This window comes from Propithecus coquereli, unplaced genomic scaffold (genome assembly GCF_000956105.1).
Source record: "Propithecus coquereli isolate 6110/MARCELLA unplaced genomic scaffold, Pcoq_1.0 Scaffold1, whole genome shotgun sequence".
Lineage (NCBI taxonomy): Eukaryota > Metazoa > Chordata > Mammalia > Primates > Indriidae > Propithecus > Propithecus coquereli.
In genome coordinates, this window is record NW_012133857.1 from 15,066,741 (window position 1) to 15,081,401 (window position 14,661).

A 14,661-nucleotide genomic window follows, 5' to 3' on the forward strand; every position below is an offset into this window, starting at 1 on the left:
CGTCCCGTCTCACATCCCTGGCCTTGTGGAGCTCTGAGCTCTGTTCTTCCCAAGCTTTCTTTGCTCCCAGCTGACTCAGCTCTCCTCCTCAGGTTGGTGAGGATTCCCGGCTCTCGGCTGCCGCCTGCGTCAGACCTGGCAGCTCCCCTCCCACCGTGGCTCCCACTTCTGCCTCCCTGCCCCAGCCCATCCTCTCCAACCAAGGTAATCGTGTATGTATCTTGCTCCTAGTGGAGCCACCGTCCTGGCTGGGCCCCCTGGCTGGGGTTGGGGGAGAGATGCCGGCACCTGCTTCCTGCAGGGTCAGACGCAGGGAGGGCAGTGCCATCCGCAGGTGGCTCTTGGGCACGTGGTGGGGGTTGCCCAGCCTGATTTCAGTTCTGTTGTTTGCTTGATGAGGACTCACAAGTGCTCTGACACCCACATCCAGTTCCTCAGGGAGACCATGGGGTGTCTCATGGGCCCTGAGGCTGCCCTTTGAACAGGCTCGGGCTGTTGGCTCATGGGACCTGTTCCCCGCCAGCAGCGCGGGCAGGTTGGCTCCTTGTTAATGGGAAGCCAGGCCTTGCTACTTCATTGAGTCTGGAGCCCTGATTCCTGCGTGGAGAGCTTGCTTTCATCACTGCCTCATCTCTGTGGCTCTCGTGGTGTGACTTGGCCCCAAAACATAGCGTTCGTGGGGCCAAGATGGGCTGTGTGTTCCCGTGGACCCATGGAAGACCAGTCTTTTTCACCTGCCCACTGTCTGAGCGTTTTCAAAGGGCTTTCACCTCTGAACCCAGGCACCCTCGGAGATGAGTGAGTGAAGCAGATCCCATGAGCGTGTCTGCTGGCCCGGCCCCACGGAAGAGGGGAGGGTGTGCCGTCCCGAGTACAGCCAAGGCTCGGGACACGCAGGAAAGAACGCTGCCTGCCCAGGCTCCTGGAGACGCAGAACTTGGTCTGAGGTCTTGGGAGAACAGTTTGACCCTGTGTTTTAAGAGCCAGAAAAACATTCCTACCCCTGACCTGGTAATCCTGCTGGTGGGGTTTTCTCTTAGAGGGGGACGATACTGGGCATGGGGAGGTGAAATGCTCGGTGCTGCCGGGACACAGGCTGTGGCTCAGCCGTCGAAGGAGAGGGAGAGTCAGCGGTGGCACAGATGCCCTGCAGCCATCCAACAGGGAGAGGAGGACTGGGCAGGAAGAGGGAGAAGTGCTCACGTTAAGGCAGGGGCCTGATGCCAAGCAGCATGCCAAGATGGTGACCGTGAGATGCAGAAGAGAATTCATGAGCGTGGAATGGTGGGTTAGGTGCCAGAGCGACTACCCATTTTGCTTTTGCCAAGCTCTTTTTTTATTATTAATTTTTTGTAGGGACAAGGTCTCGCTATGTTGCCCAGGCTGGTCTCAAACTCCTGGCTCAAGCGATACTCCAGCCTCAGCCTCCCAAAGTATTGGGATTACAGGTGCCCAGCTTTTTGTCAAACTCTTGACTGAGAATTTTTGGTTGTATTTTTTTACATAAAAGCAGGGGAGGGTTGTGTCACTGTGAGGAACCTTCCCTGACCCTGCCTCCTGCGGCTGGCCAAGTTCCTCTCTGTGGCCCCACAGCACTGGTGAGCCCGTCGGGGAGCCATGGGATAGTAGGCTTCTGGGGACAGGGAGATGCGTCTGGTCCTCGAGGCCAGGGATGCAGGGTTCCCGCAGCATTTGTTGGTGAGTGAGTGAGTGAAGGAGCAAGCAGAGACCGAGCCGGCCAGGCACAGGCCCTGGCGGGCGGGGCGAGGACTCCCTGAGTCTGGCGGGGAAGCCTCAGCACCAGCCTCAGCTCCCCCTTCCTCACTGCCCTGCACGCCCTGGGGACACTCCACAGAGTGGTGCTCTGTCATCTGTCCCCCTCCCTAGTCACTGGACTTCTAGACGCTGTCTCCAGATTTACGCCTCTTATAAATAAAACCGTACTGGATGTCTCTGTGTGCACATCTCTTTCCTTTTGGTGAGAAACAACAAAGGTCGGACCCCCATTGAGGACTCTCCTGATGTCCCCCGTTCCATCTGCTGAGTGGCCCCTTCTGACCACTTGTTTGTACAGGCCATGGTCCAGGAAGGAAGTGGACAGACTGTCCCTGTCCACATTTCCTCGTGTGCAAACAGGGCTTGGGTGGGTAGAGACAAGAAAATGTTGGTTTTTTTCTCACTAATGTGGAGGGATCCACACGTGTTTTGTTTAGCTGTGTGTTACTGGGTCTTGCCTGGATGGGCAGGGGTTCCCCCACATGGGAGTGGCTTTGCTAACCGATGCCTGTTGCTCCCAGCCTGATTCTATAGCAGGGCGCCTACTTGCAGAGGAACTGGGTGCTCGGGGCCTGCCCAAAGCGGGCACTGACGAAAACACCTGGCCTCTGGTGGTCACAGGTGCTGTTAGCCAGCTGTCATGCCATGGGGGCTGACAGGCAGAATGCCAGAGTTGATTCCCAGCCAGGCCCACAGCTGAGAGAAGGCTATGTAGAGAGATGGTTAAGAGCGGGCACGGGGCAGTCAGCCGAATTTGCATCCCAACTTCCTGGCCGTGTCACCTCAAGCAACTTGTAGCCTCTCTGAAGCTGTCTTCTCAACTTTAAAGCGGATACACCGTACTTCATCGATTCTAAGATGCACACATTTCCACCTTGTGACTTCTGAAATTGAGATGCGTCTTTCAGTCAGTGGCGCCTCAAAGTTGCTGTCAGCCAGCTGGTATTCGTGATGGAATCGTGGGCAACCTTCTGTGGACACCTTCTGCTAAGACCAAGATGGCACCACATCCCCGCATCTTAGATTTGATGAAATGTGGTAAATAAATACTGAGAGGCATGCATGAGCTTATGCTGGGGGGCGCTTAGCACTGCTCTTAGCTCCACAGACATGGTCAGTAAGGGCTTCCCTTTCCTGCACCCTTAGTGGGGGGGTCTAAGATGACCAAGACAGGGCCCCTGAAGAACTTGGGGCCACTAGCAAGATGAACTGTATGCCCAAGGGAGCACAGGGCAGAATGGTCTGGGACATTTGTAGAATGTCCAGAACAGAGAAAGTCTGCAGTGGAGGTGGTGTCTGAGGTGAATCTCATTTAACGTTGTTGATGGGAAAGGGAGGATTCCAGGAGGGAATGGCAGCATAGGCAGAAGCCTGGAAGGGTGTCGGGGAGGCCCTGTCAGGTGCTTCGTGGGTGGCCCTGTGTGCATGGCCGTGTGCTTGCTGACCACCTGCCTGTGCGTAGCCCTTGCTGCTTTGCTTTGTAGGGGTGCTAGGCTTGGGCTGCCTGCCTCCCTAGCCCATGGGCAGAGGACCTGGGCTGTGTGAGTTGTCCTGTCTTGGGCAGCAGCTGAGCTGGACAAATGTCTCGTGACCTATAGGGCGCTCAGGGCTCAGGGTCATTGCATTGGGCCATGGTGAGTGGTGGTGAACCAGGCCGTGCAGGCGTGCTCAGGGCTCCTGTAGATCTCGGCGAAACTGGGGGCTGACGCCCAGTGTTCACACAGCTAGCTGCGGTTAGGAACGCGTTAACAAAAGGCTTTTCCCTCAACCCATCTAGAAATTATCTGGAGTGAATTAACGGGTCCACATAGGCTATATTCATTAAACAGCCTCAGCAGGGTTTGAAGACACCATGCATTTCCAAGGGCGCACAAGAGTGACGCTGTCCGTGGAGGTGGCTCCAGGGCAGGTCAGTGGGAATGGCCTTTGGACGCAGGCTCGGCATGTACTCAGCAGCCCTGGAGGAAACAAGTCTGCATGTATCTGTGAGCCCTGCAGAGATGTCAGGTCTGGGGATGGGGTCACATGTCATTGCTTGGGAAAATTCTCTAGGAGTAAACACGGTTAAGACTCTTGGTGGACGTATTGCCCAGCTGCTCTCCAAATGGGTGGGCCAGCTCGCGCCCCAGCACCCAGCTCTGCCCAGTGAGGCTGGGGCAGGCTGCAGTCAGTCCGACTTTTGCCAAAGTGAGAGACAAAACTAGTCTTTTGTTTCAACTTGCCTTTCTTTGTTACCTGTGAGGGTGAGCATTTTTTTCATGTTATATCTGTCGGCTTTTCTTCTGTGGAATGTCTGTTCACGTCCTTTGCAGTCTCTTAATGGGGTTTCTAACCTACCCCCAGTTTTGTAATCTGTAAGAGCTTTTTATAGACCAAAGATACACACCTTTGTCAAATATTGCAGGCACTTTTTTTCTCATTTCTTTTGATTTTGACTTATCTTGGTTATTAAAAAATTTGTCTATAGAAGTTTAATTTTTAGGTATTCTTTATTCTGTTGCATTTATGCTCAGAAAGCCTCTCCCTACCCTGAGATTAGATAAGCAGTCGTTTGCTCTTCCTTGAGGTTTTTTGAGATTTCTGTTTTAACATTTCCTTCTGTACCCCATGGCTGGGTTTTGGGGTCTGGCTAGCCCCCGGCTATGCCAGTAGCCCTAGGGGCCCAGCCCCGTTTGTTGAACGGCTGCTCTCCCCACCCCACCTGCCCACCCTGGTCTCTCCAGGAATCATGTTCGTGCAGGAGGAGGCCCTGGCCAGCAGCCTCTCGTCCACTGACAGTCTGACTCCCGAGGACCGGCCCATTGCCCGGGGATGCTCTGATTCCTTGGAGTCCATCACTGCAGGACAGGTAATGCCCTCCTCCTGCTTCTGGGGACTGTTAACCTCTCCAACCAACTCTCCTGCCTGAAGTTGTGTCCACAGTAGGGAGTGGCCTGGCTGGAGCTACAGCAGATGCTTCCAGGGTTTGGTGTACTCTTTGCCCACGCGGTCCTTCTCTTGGACATGTCTCTGGTTGAGTCTTCTTGACAAATCCAGCGGCTAAGGGTTTGTGCTCAGCCCTCCCTCCCTCCCTCTCTCGCTGCCACCTCCTCCTCTTTCTATTCTCTTCTCTCTCTCTCTCTCTGTTGATGGGAACAGGCAGTTCTCTCACTGGGCCCTGGGGGGCAGGCGGAGGCCAGATGACTCTTGAGTCCCCCTGAGCAGACTCCCCTGGGGAAGGCAGTTCTGAAGGCCCTTGTTGAAGGGTTCCCCATCAGGAAGTTTTTCCTCTACTGCATGGCACCCTTGGGGCCATTCTGCCTTTTCCCAAATGTCACCCTGGTGGTCTGGGATACAGTATGACTCCAGTACCTCCTCTGTGGCTGCTGCTGAGGGTCTCAGAGCCCCTTCCTGTGCTGTGGGAGGAGAAAGGAGGAAGGCAAGAGCAGCCCATTTGCTGTGTGCTTGGGAGTGTGTTTAAGTGACTGGGCTTCCCTCCAGCCCCAGCTCTGCAGCAGCACAGGGTCATGGCCGTGTGACACTGGGGCAGTTTGCAGATTCCTCGTTTGTCCCCAGTACTCCATAGCCCTCTCTTGTCACCCTCCCCTGGGTCACACAGCCATGGGTTCCCAAGCCCTAGGTCTTCCCCAGCGCACAGAGACTGTTGGGCCATGTCAGGACTGCACTGCTTCAACTCAGCATGTCCCCTTCTGGCCAGCTATAGCTGGACCAAATTGGTAGACTGTCCACCTGGACCCTTGGACACCACATCCCTGGAGAGTGGCGAGAGGCTCTGGCCCTGGGTAGGGAGTGTGGGCTGTAGTCAGGCAGACAAGGTGGGAATCCTGGCCCTGCCGTGTACTGGCAGGATAACGTGCAGTGTGGGAGTGGTGAGGTGCCTCCTTAAGGCACAAGGGACGGCGGGGTACCTGGCTCAGGGTCTGGCATCTAGCAAGTGCCGGGCGGGCTGCAGCAGGTGGGGGCTGACTGTGTTTCCTTCTCCATCAGGCAGCTTCTGACGAGTTAAGGGATGTGCCGGGAGCTGTCGGCGGTGCAAGGTAAGGAAGAGGTTGGGAGGCATTCTGGGCCTGGCTGCACAGCCTCCTGCACACACTCGGTGGTGGGCTTGTGGTGACCAGTTGATTTTGTTAAGTCTGTTCACAGAAGTCCCGCAGTACTATTTCTTCCTTTAAATACACACAGATGAGATGGACTCTCTAGTGTATTTCCAAATTTTAATCCCTAAATTCCGCCTGACGCGTGTTATCTTACACTAGGGATTGGCAGATCAAGGCCTGTTGGGTCCACAACCTGTTTTGTATAGCCTGTGAGCTCAGAATGACAGTTATGTTCTTTTTTCTTTTCTTTTTTTTTTTTCTTTCTTTTTTTGAGGCAGGGTCTCCCTCTGTCGCCCCAGATAGAGTGCAGTGATGTCATCATAGCTCACTGCAACCTCAAACTTCTGGGCTCAAGCGATCCTCCTACCTCAGTCTCCCAAGTAGCTGGGACTACAGGCATGGGCCATGATGCCCCACGAATTTTTCTATTTTTAATAGAGACAGGGTCTCACTGTTTCTCAGGCAGGTATCAAACTCTTGAGCTCAAGCAATCCTGCCTTGGCTTCCCAGAGTGCTAGGATTACAGGTGTGAGCCACCTCGCATGGCCAACAGTTACATTTTTCAAGGGCTGTTTAGAAAAGAAGATGATGTGCATAAGGGTGGCCCACAAATCCTGAAATACTTACTCTCAGAGCCTTTACAGAAGTTTCCCAATTCTCATCCTACATGCAAGGGCTACAGTGGCCAAGAAGAGCTAGAATTTAAATGCCAAGGTCCTAAGACCCACCCCAGCCCACTTCCCTGCCCTGAAGGCCACTGGGTATGCCTGAAGGGAACCTTGATCAGCAAGTGGGTTCCTGCCCTGGAGTGCTCCTCGGGGGCTCATGGCAGTGTCCGAATGGCTGAGACGTCTTTGTGGGGGCGCGTCTGTTATGGGAACCAATGTGGTTTGGGCAGTATGACACTGGGACGGTTTGCAGAGTCCTCATCTGTCCCCAGCACTCCACAGTGCTCTCCTGTCACCCTCCCCAGGGTCACACAGGAAGAGGTTCCCAAGCCCAGGGCGGAGCTACACTGAGTGCCTGTGGCCCAGGCCCCTGGAAGCATGGGACCGCAGCCTTCCAGCAGTCAGCACCTTGGCTCCCTAGCAAGGCCCTTGTCCCAGAAGTATTCTTGGTTATATAGAGGCTTTGGAGACCCATGGGTTGGTTCCCCTGGACCTAGGTACAGCAGCAGGCTTTGGATGTGGGAGATAGGGGTGTCCCCACCAAGCCCGTCACTGAGCTGGCCTCTCCTGCACAGCCCAGAGCATGCAGAGCCAGAGGTCCAGGTGGTACCCGGGTCTGGCCAGATCATCTTCCTGCCTTTTACGTGCATCGGCTACACGGCCACCAACCAGGACTTCATCCAGCGCCTGAGCACGCTGATTCGGCAGGCCATCGAGCGGCAGCTGCCCGCCTGGATCGAAGCTGCCAACCAGCGGGAGGAGGGCCAGGGCGAACAGGGCGAGGAGGATGACGACGAGGACGAGGAAGAGGATGTTGCTGAGAACCGCTACTTTGAGATGGGGCCTCCGGATGCAGAGGAAGAGGAGGAAGGAGGCCGGGGGGAGGAAGAGGAGGAGGAGGAAGAGGATGAGGAGGCCGAGGAAGAACGCCTGGCTCTAGAGTGGGCCCTGGGCGCAGACGAGGACTTCCTGCTGGAGCACATCCGCATCCTCAAGGTGCTGTGGTGCTTCCTGATCCACGTGCAGGGCAGCATCCGCCAGTTTGCCGCCTGCCTCGTGCTCACCGACTTCGGCATTGCTGTCTTCGAGATCCCGCACCAGGAGTCGCGGGGCAGCAGCCAGCACATCCTCTCGTCCCTGCGCTTCGTCTTCTGCTTCCCGCATGGCGACCTCACCGAGTTCGGCTTCCTCATGCCGGAGCTGTGCCTGGTGCTTAAGGTGCGGCATAGCGAGAACACGCTCTTCATCATCTCAGACGCCGCCAACCTGCACGAGTTCCACGTGGACCTGCGCTCATGCTTCGCGCCGCAGCACATGGCCATGCTGTGCAGCCCCATCCTCTACGGCAGCCACACCAGCCTGCAGGAGTTCCTGCGCCAGCTGCTCACCTTCTACAAGGTGGCCGGCGGCTGCCAGGAGCGCAGCCAGGGCTGCTTCCCCGTCTACCTGGTCTACAGCGACAAGCGCATGGTGCAGACAGCCGCCGGGGACTACTCGGGCAACATCGAGTGGGCCAGCTGCACGCTCTGCTCAGCTGTGCGGCGCTCCTGCTGTGCGCCCTCGGAGGCTGTCAAGTCTGCCGCCATCCCCTACTGGCTACTGCTTACGCCCCAGCATCTTAACGTCATCAAGGCCGACTTCAACCCCATGCCCAACCGTGGCACCCACAACTGTCGCAACCGCAACAGCTTCAAGCTCAGTCGTGTGCCCCTCTCCACCGTGCTTCTGGACCCCACACGCAGCTGCACCCAGCCTCGGGGTGCCTTTGCTGATGGCCATGTGCTCGAGCTGCTTGTGGGCTACCGTTTTGTCACCGCCATCTTTGTGCTACCCCATGAGAAGTTCCACTTCCTGCGCATCTACAACCAGCTGCGGGCCTCACTGCAGGACCTGAAGACCGTGGTCATCGCCAAGACCCCTGCAACTGGGGCCAGCCCCCAGAGTCCCCTCGCAGATGGCCAGCCTGCCGAGGGCAGGGCCAGGTGAGACCAAGCACAGCTCTTGGGGACCCAGGGGCATGGGCTGGCATGTTGTAATCTCTGAGCAGCAGCAGTTGGTGGTGGGCCCGGGGTTGGGCCAGCTCTTGGCAGGGCCACTCTCCTGCTCCTCAGTTCCCGCCTGTCCTCAGCATCACTGCCTCACGCTGGGCGCCGGGCTACTCCTTACCTCCCAGTGCTGTGGAAGAGGAAAGCTGTCCTTTCACAAAACATGCATGGCAGGCCGAGGGGGCTGCTCCCACCTATGAGTGGGAGGGTCATAGGCTACAGCACCCTGAGGCCAGGAGAGCTGTCACCCTGGCCCCCGCCGCCCTGCTCCACTGGACGCAGGCAAGGTCTGAGTGTCTGATCTGGGTGAGCCATCTCATCCCAAGCCCCTTTCTTCTAGGGGAGACTGAGGTCTAGAGCAGGAAGGAACAGCAGCCCTCTCCCCCATTCTTCCTTACCCCAACCGGCCCTGCTTGGCTTCCCCTGGACTCCCTGCTGGGTTTCCCTAAGGACTGCCTAGGGGTGGAGTTGTAGAGAGACCTCTGAGGGGCCCCCACAGCTTACCCCTACCAGGGGCTTGAGGGGGACCTTGTGCCCATATGGATGACCCTGCCTCCTATCGCCGGCTTCCTGGCTTCAGATATGCAGGGGCTTTCCCAACCTGGGGAAGAAAGCCCTTCATTTGTCTGCCCTCCTGTGCCCTGAGACACAGTCTAACTCATGTTCCCTTCCATCCTGATAGATAGCAGACACCCTGTCCTCACCCTGCCTCTCCTCAGCATCTCATCCAGTCTATCTTCTCCCACAAACCGGCCCCCCAAATGATGCTCCCAGAGGGCTCCTGGCCTCTTCCAGGCTGAGTCTGGTGCCCCTCTCCTGCCCAGCTCGAGACCCCTGCAGTGCCTCCAGGTTCTGCAGAGCAGCTCATGCCACAGGTGGCCCTGCCTGGCTGTCTCCTCATCTCCTCTCCCCTATGCTGAGGCTTCGGGTGCTGGGCACCTCATCTCCATTTCCCTGCCACCTCCAACCAAGGCTGGAACCTCCCTGCAATGAGGACTGCATGCAGAAACCGGGTGCCCCACTTCCCCCAGCAGATACACCCCTGCCATCTTTCAGGAGGGCAGGAGGACAGCCCAGAGGCTTCTTGGGGTTTTTGGTCAAGTGCGAGGCCAGAGCTGCAGGAATCTCTCAACAGCTGGGCTGGGTCCAGTTAAGAGGATGACATCCAGAGGACCCCTTTGGCATGGGTGTGTCCATGTGGGATTTGTTCAGGGAACCCCCTCAGCCTCCGTGAGCTTTAAGGTTCTGAGCATTATTTGGTCTGGTGTCTGGAACGGACCAGTGTGGCCATGTGCAGTGGCGGCTGGGTGGGCCGAGAGCCTGGGCCACCTGAAGATGCCCCAGAAGCAAACTGAGGGGCAGTTTGGGTTTTTGGTTCTCCCCTTCACATACACCCTGGTCCCAGCCCTGGGCACCTCAGTTGGCACTCTGGGCTCTGAAATGGCAATACTGACATCTCCTACCTTCTCAAAATGAGTGTTCAGTCCAAAGAGCCTCTGCCACATGTGTCTGGCCAGTTCAGCCCTGGGGGGCCAGATGGCCTGCTCTGCCCCACCTACCCCCCTTCCTTCCAAGAGCAAAGGCCTGGACACTTTCCCCCTGCCATTGCGACCTCCTTTAGAGAACCGGGTGGGGAAGTCCCAGGTGACCCACAGGTGGTGTGTAGTGCACATACACCCCTCACATCTGAGATTGCACATACAACGTAAATCTCCATTTGGGGTCCACTTGTTAATGTGGTGTTTTGGGGGGCATTGGGAGATGCAGCAATGACCAGCGTTCCCAGGAGTCCCCAGCAGAGGCTCCAACTCCAGCCCCGGCCCCAGCGGAGGTCCCAGCTCCAGCCCTGGCAGCAGCCTCAGCCCCAAGCCCAGCAAAGACTGCGGCTCTGACAGATGCCTCAGCCCCAGTCCCAGCCCCAGCCCCAGTGGAGGCCTCAGTTCCAGCTTCGGTGCCAGAAGAGGCCCCAGTGGAGATTCCAGCTCCAGCTCCAGCCCCAGCTGAGGCCCAGGCACAAGCTGAGGTCCCCACCCAGTATCCAAGCGAGCACCTGATCCAGTCCACCACGGAGGAGAATCAGATCCCCTCGCACCTGCCTGCCTGCCCGTCCCTCCGGCACATCGCCAGCCTGCGTGGGAGCGCCATCATCGAGCTCTTCCACAGCAGCATTGCCGAGGTAGTGGCCCAGGCTGCTCTTGCTGGCTGGCACGTGTGAGTGCTGGCTGTGGCACCGGTCGGTACGAGGGAGAGGCCAGGCTTGCCTTCGGGTCAGCCTCAGGTCTCTGGGCTTCTCTCATGTCATGTGGTCCCCAGCTCAGCTGCTCACAGCTTTGAGGACATAGGTAGGGAGGCCCTGAGCTGCCCCCACCCCAGCCAGTTGTCCTCTGCCCCTACCTCCCCCGTGCAACCTCTGGTCCCAGGCAGACCCTACCCCATACCCTTCTCCCACCCCTCACCTCCTTTCTGCTTCTGGGTTTAGAGATACGTTGATGAGATGAGTTTCTCACGTCCCCCTGGTTGAGGCCATGGGCATGCTCCTGGGATGTGCCGGTCACCAGGGCGGTGGGGCTGACAGAGGTAGTGCTGGGGGAGCTGCCCTGCTGGGGGTCTGGCTTCAGGCATGGTCTAGGAGAATGGAACATTGCTCTGCTGCCTGGCCCTGCTCTCCTACAGACCCAAACCTAGCCCATCTCTCTCCAGGTCGAAAACGAGGAACTGAGGCACCTCATGTGGTCCTCGGTGGTGTTCTACCAGACCCCAGGGCTGGAAGTGACTGCCTGTGTGCTGCTCTCCACCAAGGCTGTGTACTTTGTGCTACACGACGGCCTCCGCCGCTACTTCTCAGAGCCGCTGCAGGGTAGGTGCTAGGGCCTCTGGCGCTCGGCAGCTTGGTGGCACGTGCCCAGGGCAGCCTGGGGCTGTGTCTGGAGCCAACTGTGTGGCTCAGGCAGCAGTGACTTGGCTGCAGTGGGCCGAGAGTCCTTGTCTGAGGAAGGGGATGACAACAGCGCCTCCCTTCTGGGGTTGTCATGAGGGACCTAAGACCGGTGTGAATGCACCAAGCCAGGGCCCAGCGCTTGGGAACTGGCTGTGACGGAGAGGGGCTGGGCAGCCTCTGCCCCTCGGGGCCTCAGTGGGGGTCTGGTACATGGAGGCAGTGGCGGTGCCTCGCCAGGCTTCAACAGGCCGGGCCAGTGGATCTGTCCCTGCTGGGCATGCTGCACGCCTGGGACCCTTGTGCTCACCTGCCATGGCCACCACCACACTCGGTCCCTTTCCCGCCATCACAGATTTCTGGCATCAGAAAAACACTGACTACAACAACAGTCCCTTCCACATCTCCCAGTGCTTTGTTTTGAAACTCAGCGACTTGCAGTCAGTCAACGTTGGGCTTTTTGACCAGTATTTCCGGCTGACGGGTGAGTGACCCACTGTGCTTTGTCCTATTTCGGGTGAAGGCCAGTGTCACCAGTGGGCTTCCACCTTCCATAGGCAGGTGCGTTATCACAGGCAGAGTTATCTCTCTGCTCAGGAGTCAGTTGCCCGGGGTCGGAGGAAGCAGCCTCAGGAACTGCTGAGGGTGCAGAACTCGTGCCCAGCGCCCAGAGCAGGAGGCGGGACATGCGGCAAACACCAGCCCGGACAGCAGAGTGGGCCCTGGGCTCGGGGGCAGGATGTTTCTGACTCACACTTCCTGAAGAGAGAAAGCTAAGCTCTTTCCCTAATGCTTCTGTATCCCTTTCCAGAAAAATATTTCAGCCCTTCCGGCCTGAGAAATGGCTGCCTTCCCGGGCCCGTGATGCTTTCCCACGTGGGCCCTCCTGGCCCTGGCTTTCTGGGCTTCAACTCCAGGCTGAGACTTGCTAGGGACTAGAGGTGGCTCTGGCGGGGTCGGGGGGCGCCGCTGTCATCATGACCAGCCCCTTCTCCTGCAGGCTCCTCCCCAGTACAGGTGGTCACATGCCTGACACGGGACAGCTACCTGACACACTGCTTCCTCCAGCACCTCATGGTCGTGCTGTCCTCGCTGGAACGCACGCCCTCACCTGAGCCTGTTGACAAGGACTTCTACTCTGAGTTTGGGAACAAGACCACAGGTACCCCTGTCCAGCACAAGCTGCAGTGGACATCATGGCCCCAAGTGCCTCTCTGCCTCTGTCCCTCTCTTTTCCCACTTAGCAGGTCAGGGTTTTATGTGGGGCTTTCCCACAGCCATCTCCCTCCCAGCAACTGCCCAGCCATCTGGCAGACACATGTCCCTGTCTGCTTTGGGCTGCTGACTTGCATGGCTCTGACCGAGCGTAGGGCTTGGAGCACCGTCTCCTGCCTCTCTCACGCCAGGGTCTCTGAGTGGCTTGGGACCACTGGCTTCCAGTTGCACCACGGGCCAGTTCCAGGCTACAGCCCTTGGCATCTCTCTGCAGGGAAGATGGAGAACTACGAGCTGATCCACTCGAGCCGCGTCAAGTTCACCTACCCCAGTGAGGAGGAGATTGGGGACCTGACCTTCATCGTGGCCCAGAAGTTGGCGGACCCGGAGAAGGCCCCATCCCTCAGCATCCTGCTATACGTGCAAGCCTTCCAGGTGGGCATGCCGCCGCCTGGGCGCTGCAGGGGCCCGCTGCGCCCCAAGACACTCCTGCTCACCAGTGCCGAGATCTTTCTCCTGGATGAGGACTACGTCCACTACCCGCTGCCCGAGTTTGCCAAAGAGCCGCCACAGAGAGACAGGTACCGGCTGGACGATGGCCGCCGCGTCCGGGACCTGGACCGAGTGCTCATGGGCTACCAGACCTACCCGCAGGCCCTCACCCTCGTCTTTGATGACGTGCAGGGTCACGACCTCATGGGCAATGTCACCCTGGACCACTTTGGGGAGGTGCCAGGTGGCCTAGCCGGGGCTGGCCAGGGCCGTGAGGTCCAGTGGCAGGTGTTTGTCCCCAGCGCTGAGAGCCGAGAGAAGCTCATCTCGCTGTTGGCCCGCCAGTGGGAGGCCCTGTGCGGCCGCGAGCTGCCCGTGGAGCTCACTGGCTAGCCTGGGGCACGGCCAGCCCTTGCCGCCTGCCACGTACGGCCTGGCGCCTGCAGGGGCAGGGAAACAGGCTTTTTTTGTTCTCTAAAAAATGTTTTCTCCTCCCTTTTGGTACCTTAATTTGACTGTCCCCACAGAATGTGAAGGTGTGTGTTCAGTTGATCCTAACGCTGGGCCCTCCCAGGGCCGTGCGTGTGCCGGCTGCTCCCGCGGGTGTGTCGCCTGCCCCGGTGTAGCTAGCGTGGCTGGGCACACCAGTATCGTGTCTTTGTCGTGGGACCGTTGTTAACATGTGGCGCCGTGGGTCTGATTTACTCTTTTACACGTTCTCCTGAAGTGTCCAGTCCAGTCCTTTGTTGCTGTTGCTGTCATTGTGGGTATTTTGCTGCTAATCACGAAGCTGGCGGCAGAGTGCACATCGGAAGCTCCCACCTCTGTGCTGTTTCAGAGTGGAGGCCTCCCCTAGTCCAGACAAGTGGGAGAGCCCCCCGGGGCAGAAGTCCCCCCGGCCTGGGCCAGGAGGGGTGGGGGCAGGGGACCTAGAGCTGCCAGCACCAGGCGTGATCCCTGTTGCCTGTATTCTCTCTCCCAATAAAGCAGAGTTTGACACAGTCTGCGTCTTGTGTTTCAGGGGTCACTGGGGTCGCAGCAGGGCTTCAGCCAGTTATGGTTGGCAGGGGGGCCCTCCGTGAGACACGGGAGGGCCAGGTGTTGAAGGAAAGGAAGCAGCAGCCCTCCAGGGGCCAGATGCTTGTTGGGACGAGGGGAGGGCCAGGGGACCTGTCTAGACGGGGCCGTGCTGTCCAGAGACTACCATGAGCCTGGGGCAAAGAAGAAGAGTATGAAACTCAGGTCGCCCTGACACACCAGCCCCTCTGCCTGGGCGCAGGCATGTCACCCTCCTTAGGTCCTAAAGGCCTCGAGTGTCACACCTGGGCCCAGCCCACCTGAAGCTGCAGTCTGTGTTGTGACAGTGAAGCCAAAGTCTGGGAGAACTGTTGGGAGGGCCAGGAGGTCTCACCAAGATGGCCCTTGAATGGCAG

At 58.1% G+C, this 14,661-nt stretch overlaps 1 protein-coding gene across 1 annotated transcript in view; it reads left to right on the plus strand.

Annotated features, from left to right (window-relative positions):
- NISCH (nischarin) overlaps positions 1-14,219 on the plus strand; it is a 34,881-nt gene extending 20,662 nt beyond the window's left edge. The window contains exons 13-21 of the mRNA XM_012665767.1: positions 93-204; positions 4,500-4,624; positions 5,764-5,813; positions 7,117-8,523; positions 10,354-10,762; positions 11,287-11,443; positions 11,877-12,005; positions 12,522-12,683; positions 13,011-14,219. Coding sequence (XP_012521221.1) covers positions 93-204; positions 4,500-4,624; positions 5,764-5,813; positions 7,117-8,523; positions 10,354-10,762; positions 11,287-11,443; positions 11,877-12,005; positions 12,522-12,683; positions 13,011-13,621 — 3,162 coding nt within the window. The 3' untranslated portion in view covers positions 13,622-14,219. The remainder of the gene's footprint in view (positions 1-92; positions 205-4,499; positions 4,625-5,763; positions 5,814-7,116; positions 8,524-10,353; positions 10,763-11,286; positions 11,444-11,876; positions 12,006-12,521; positions 12,684-13,010) is intronic.
- Positions 14,220-14,661: the final 442 nt, after the last annotated feature.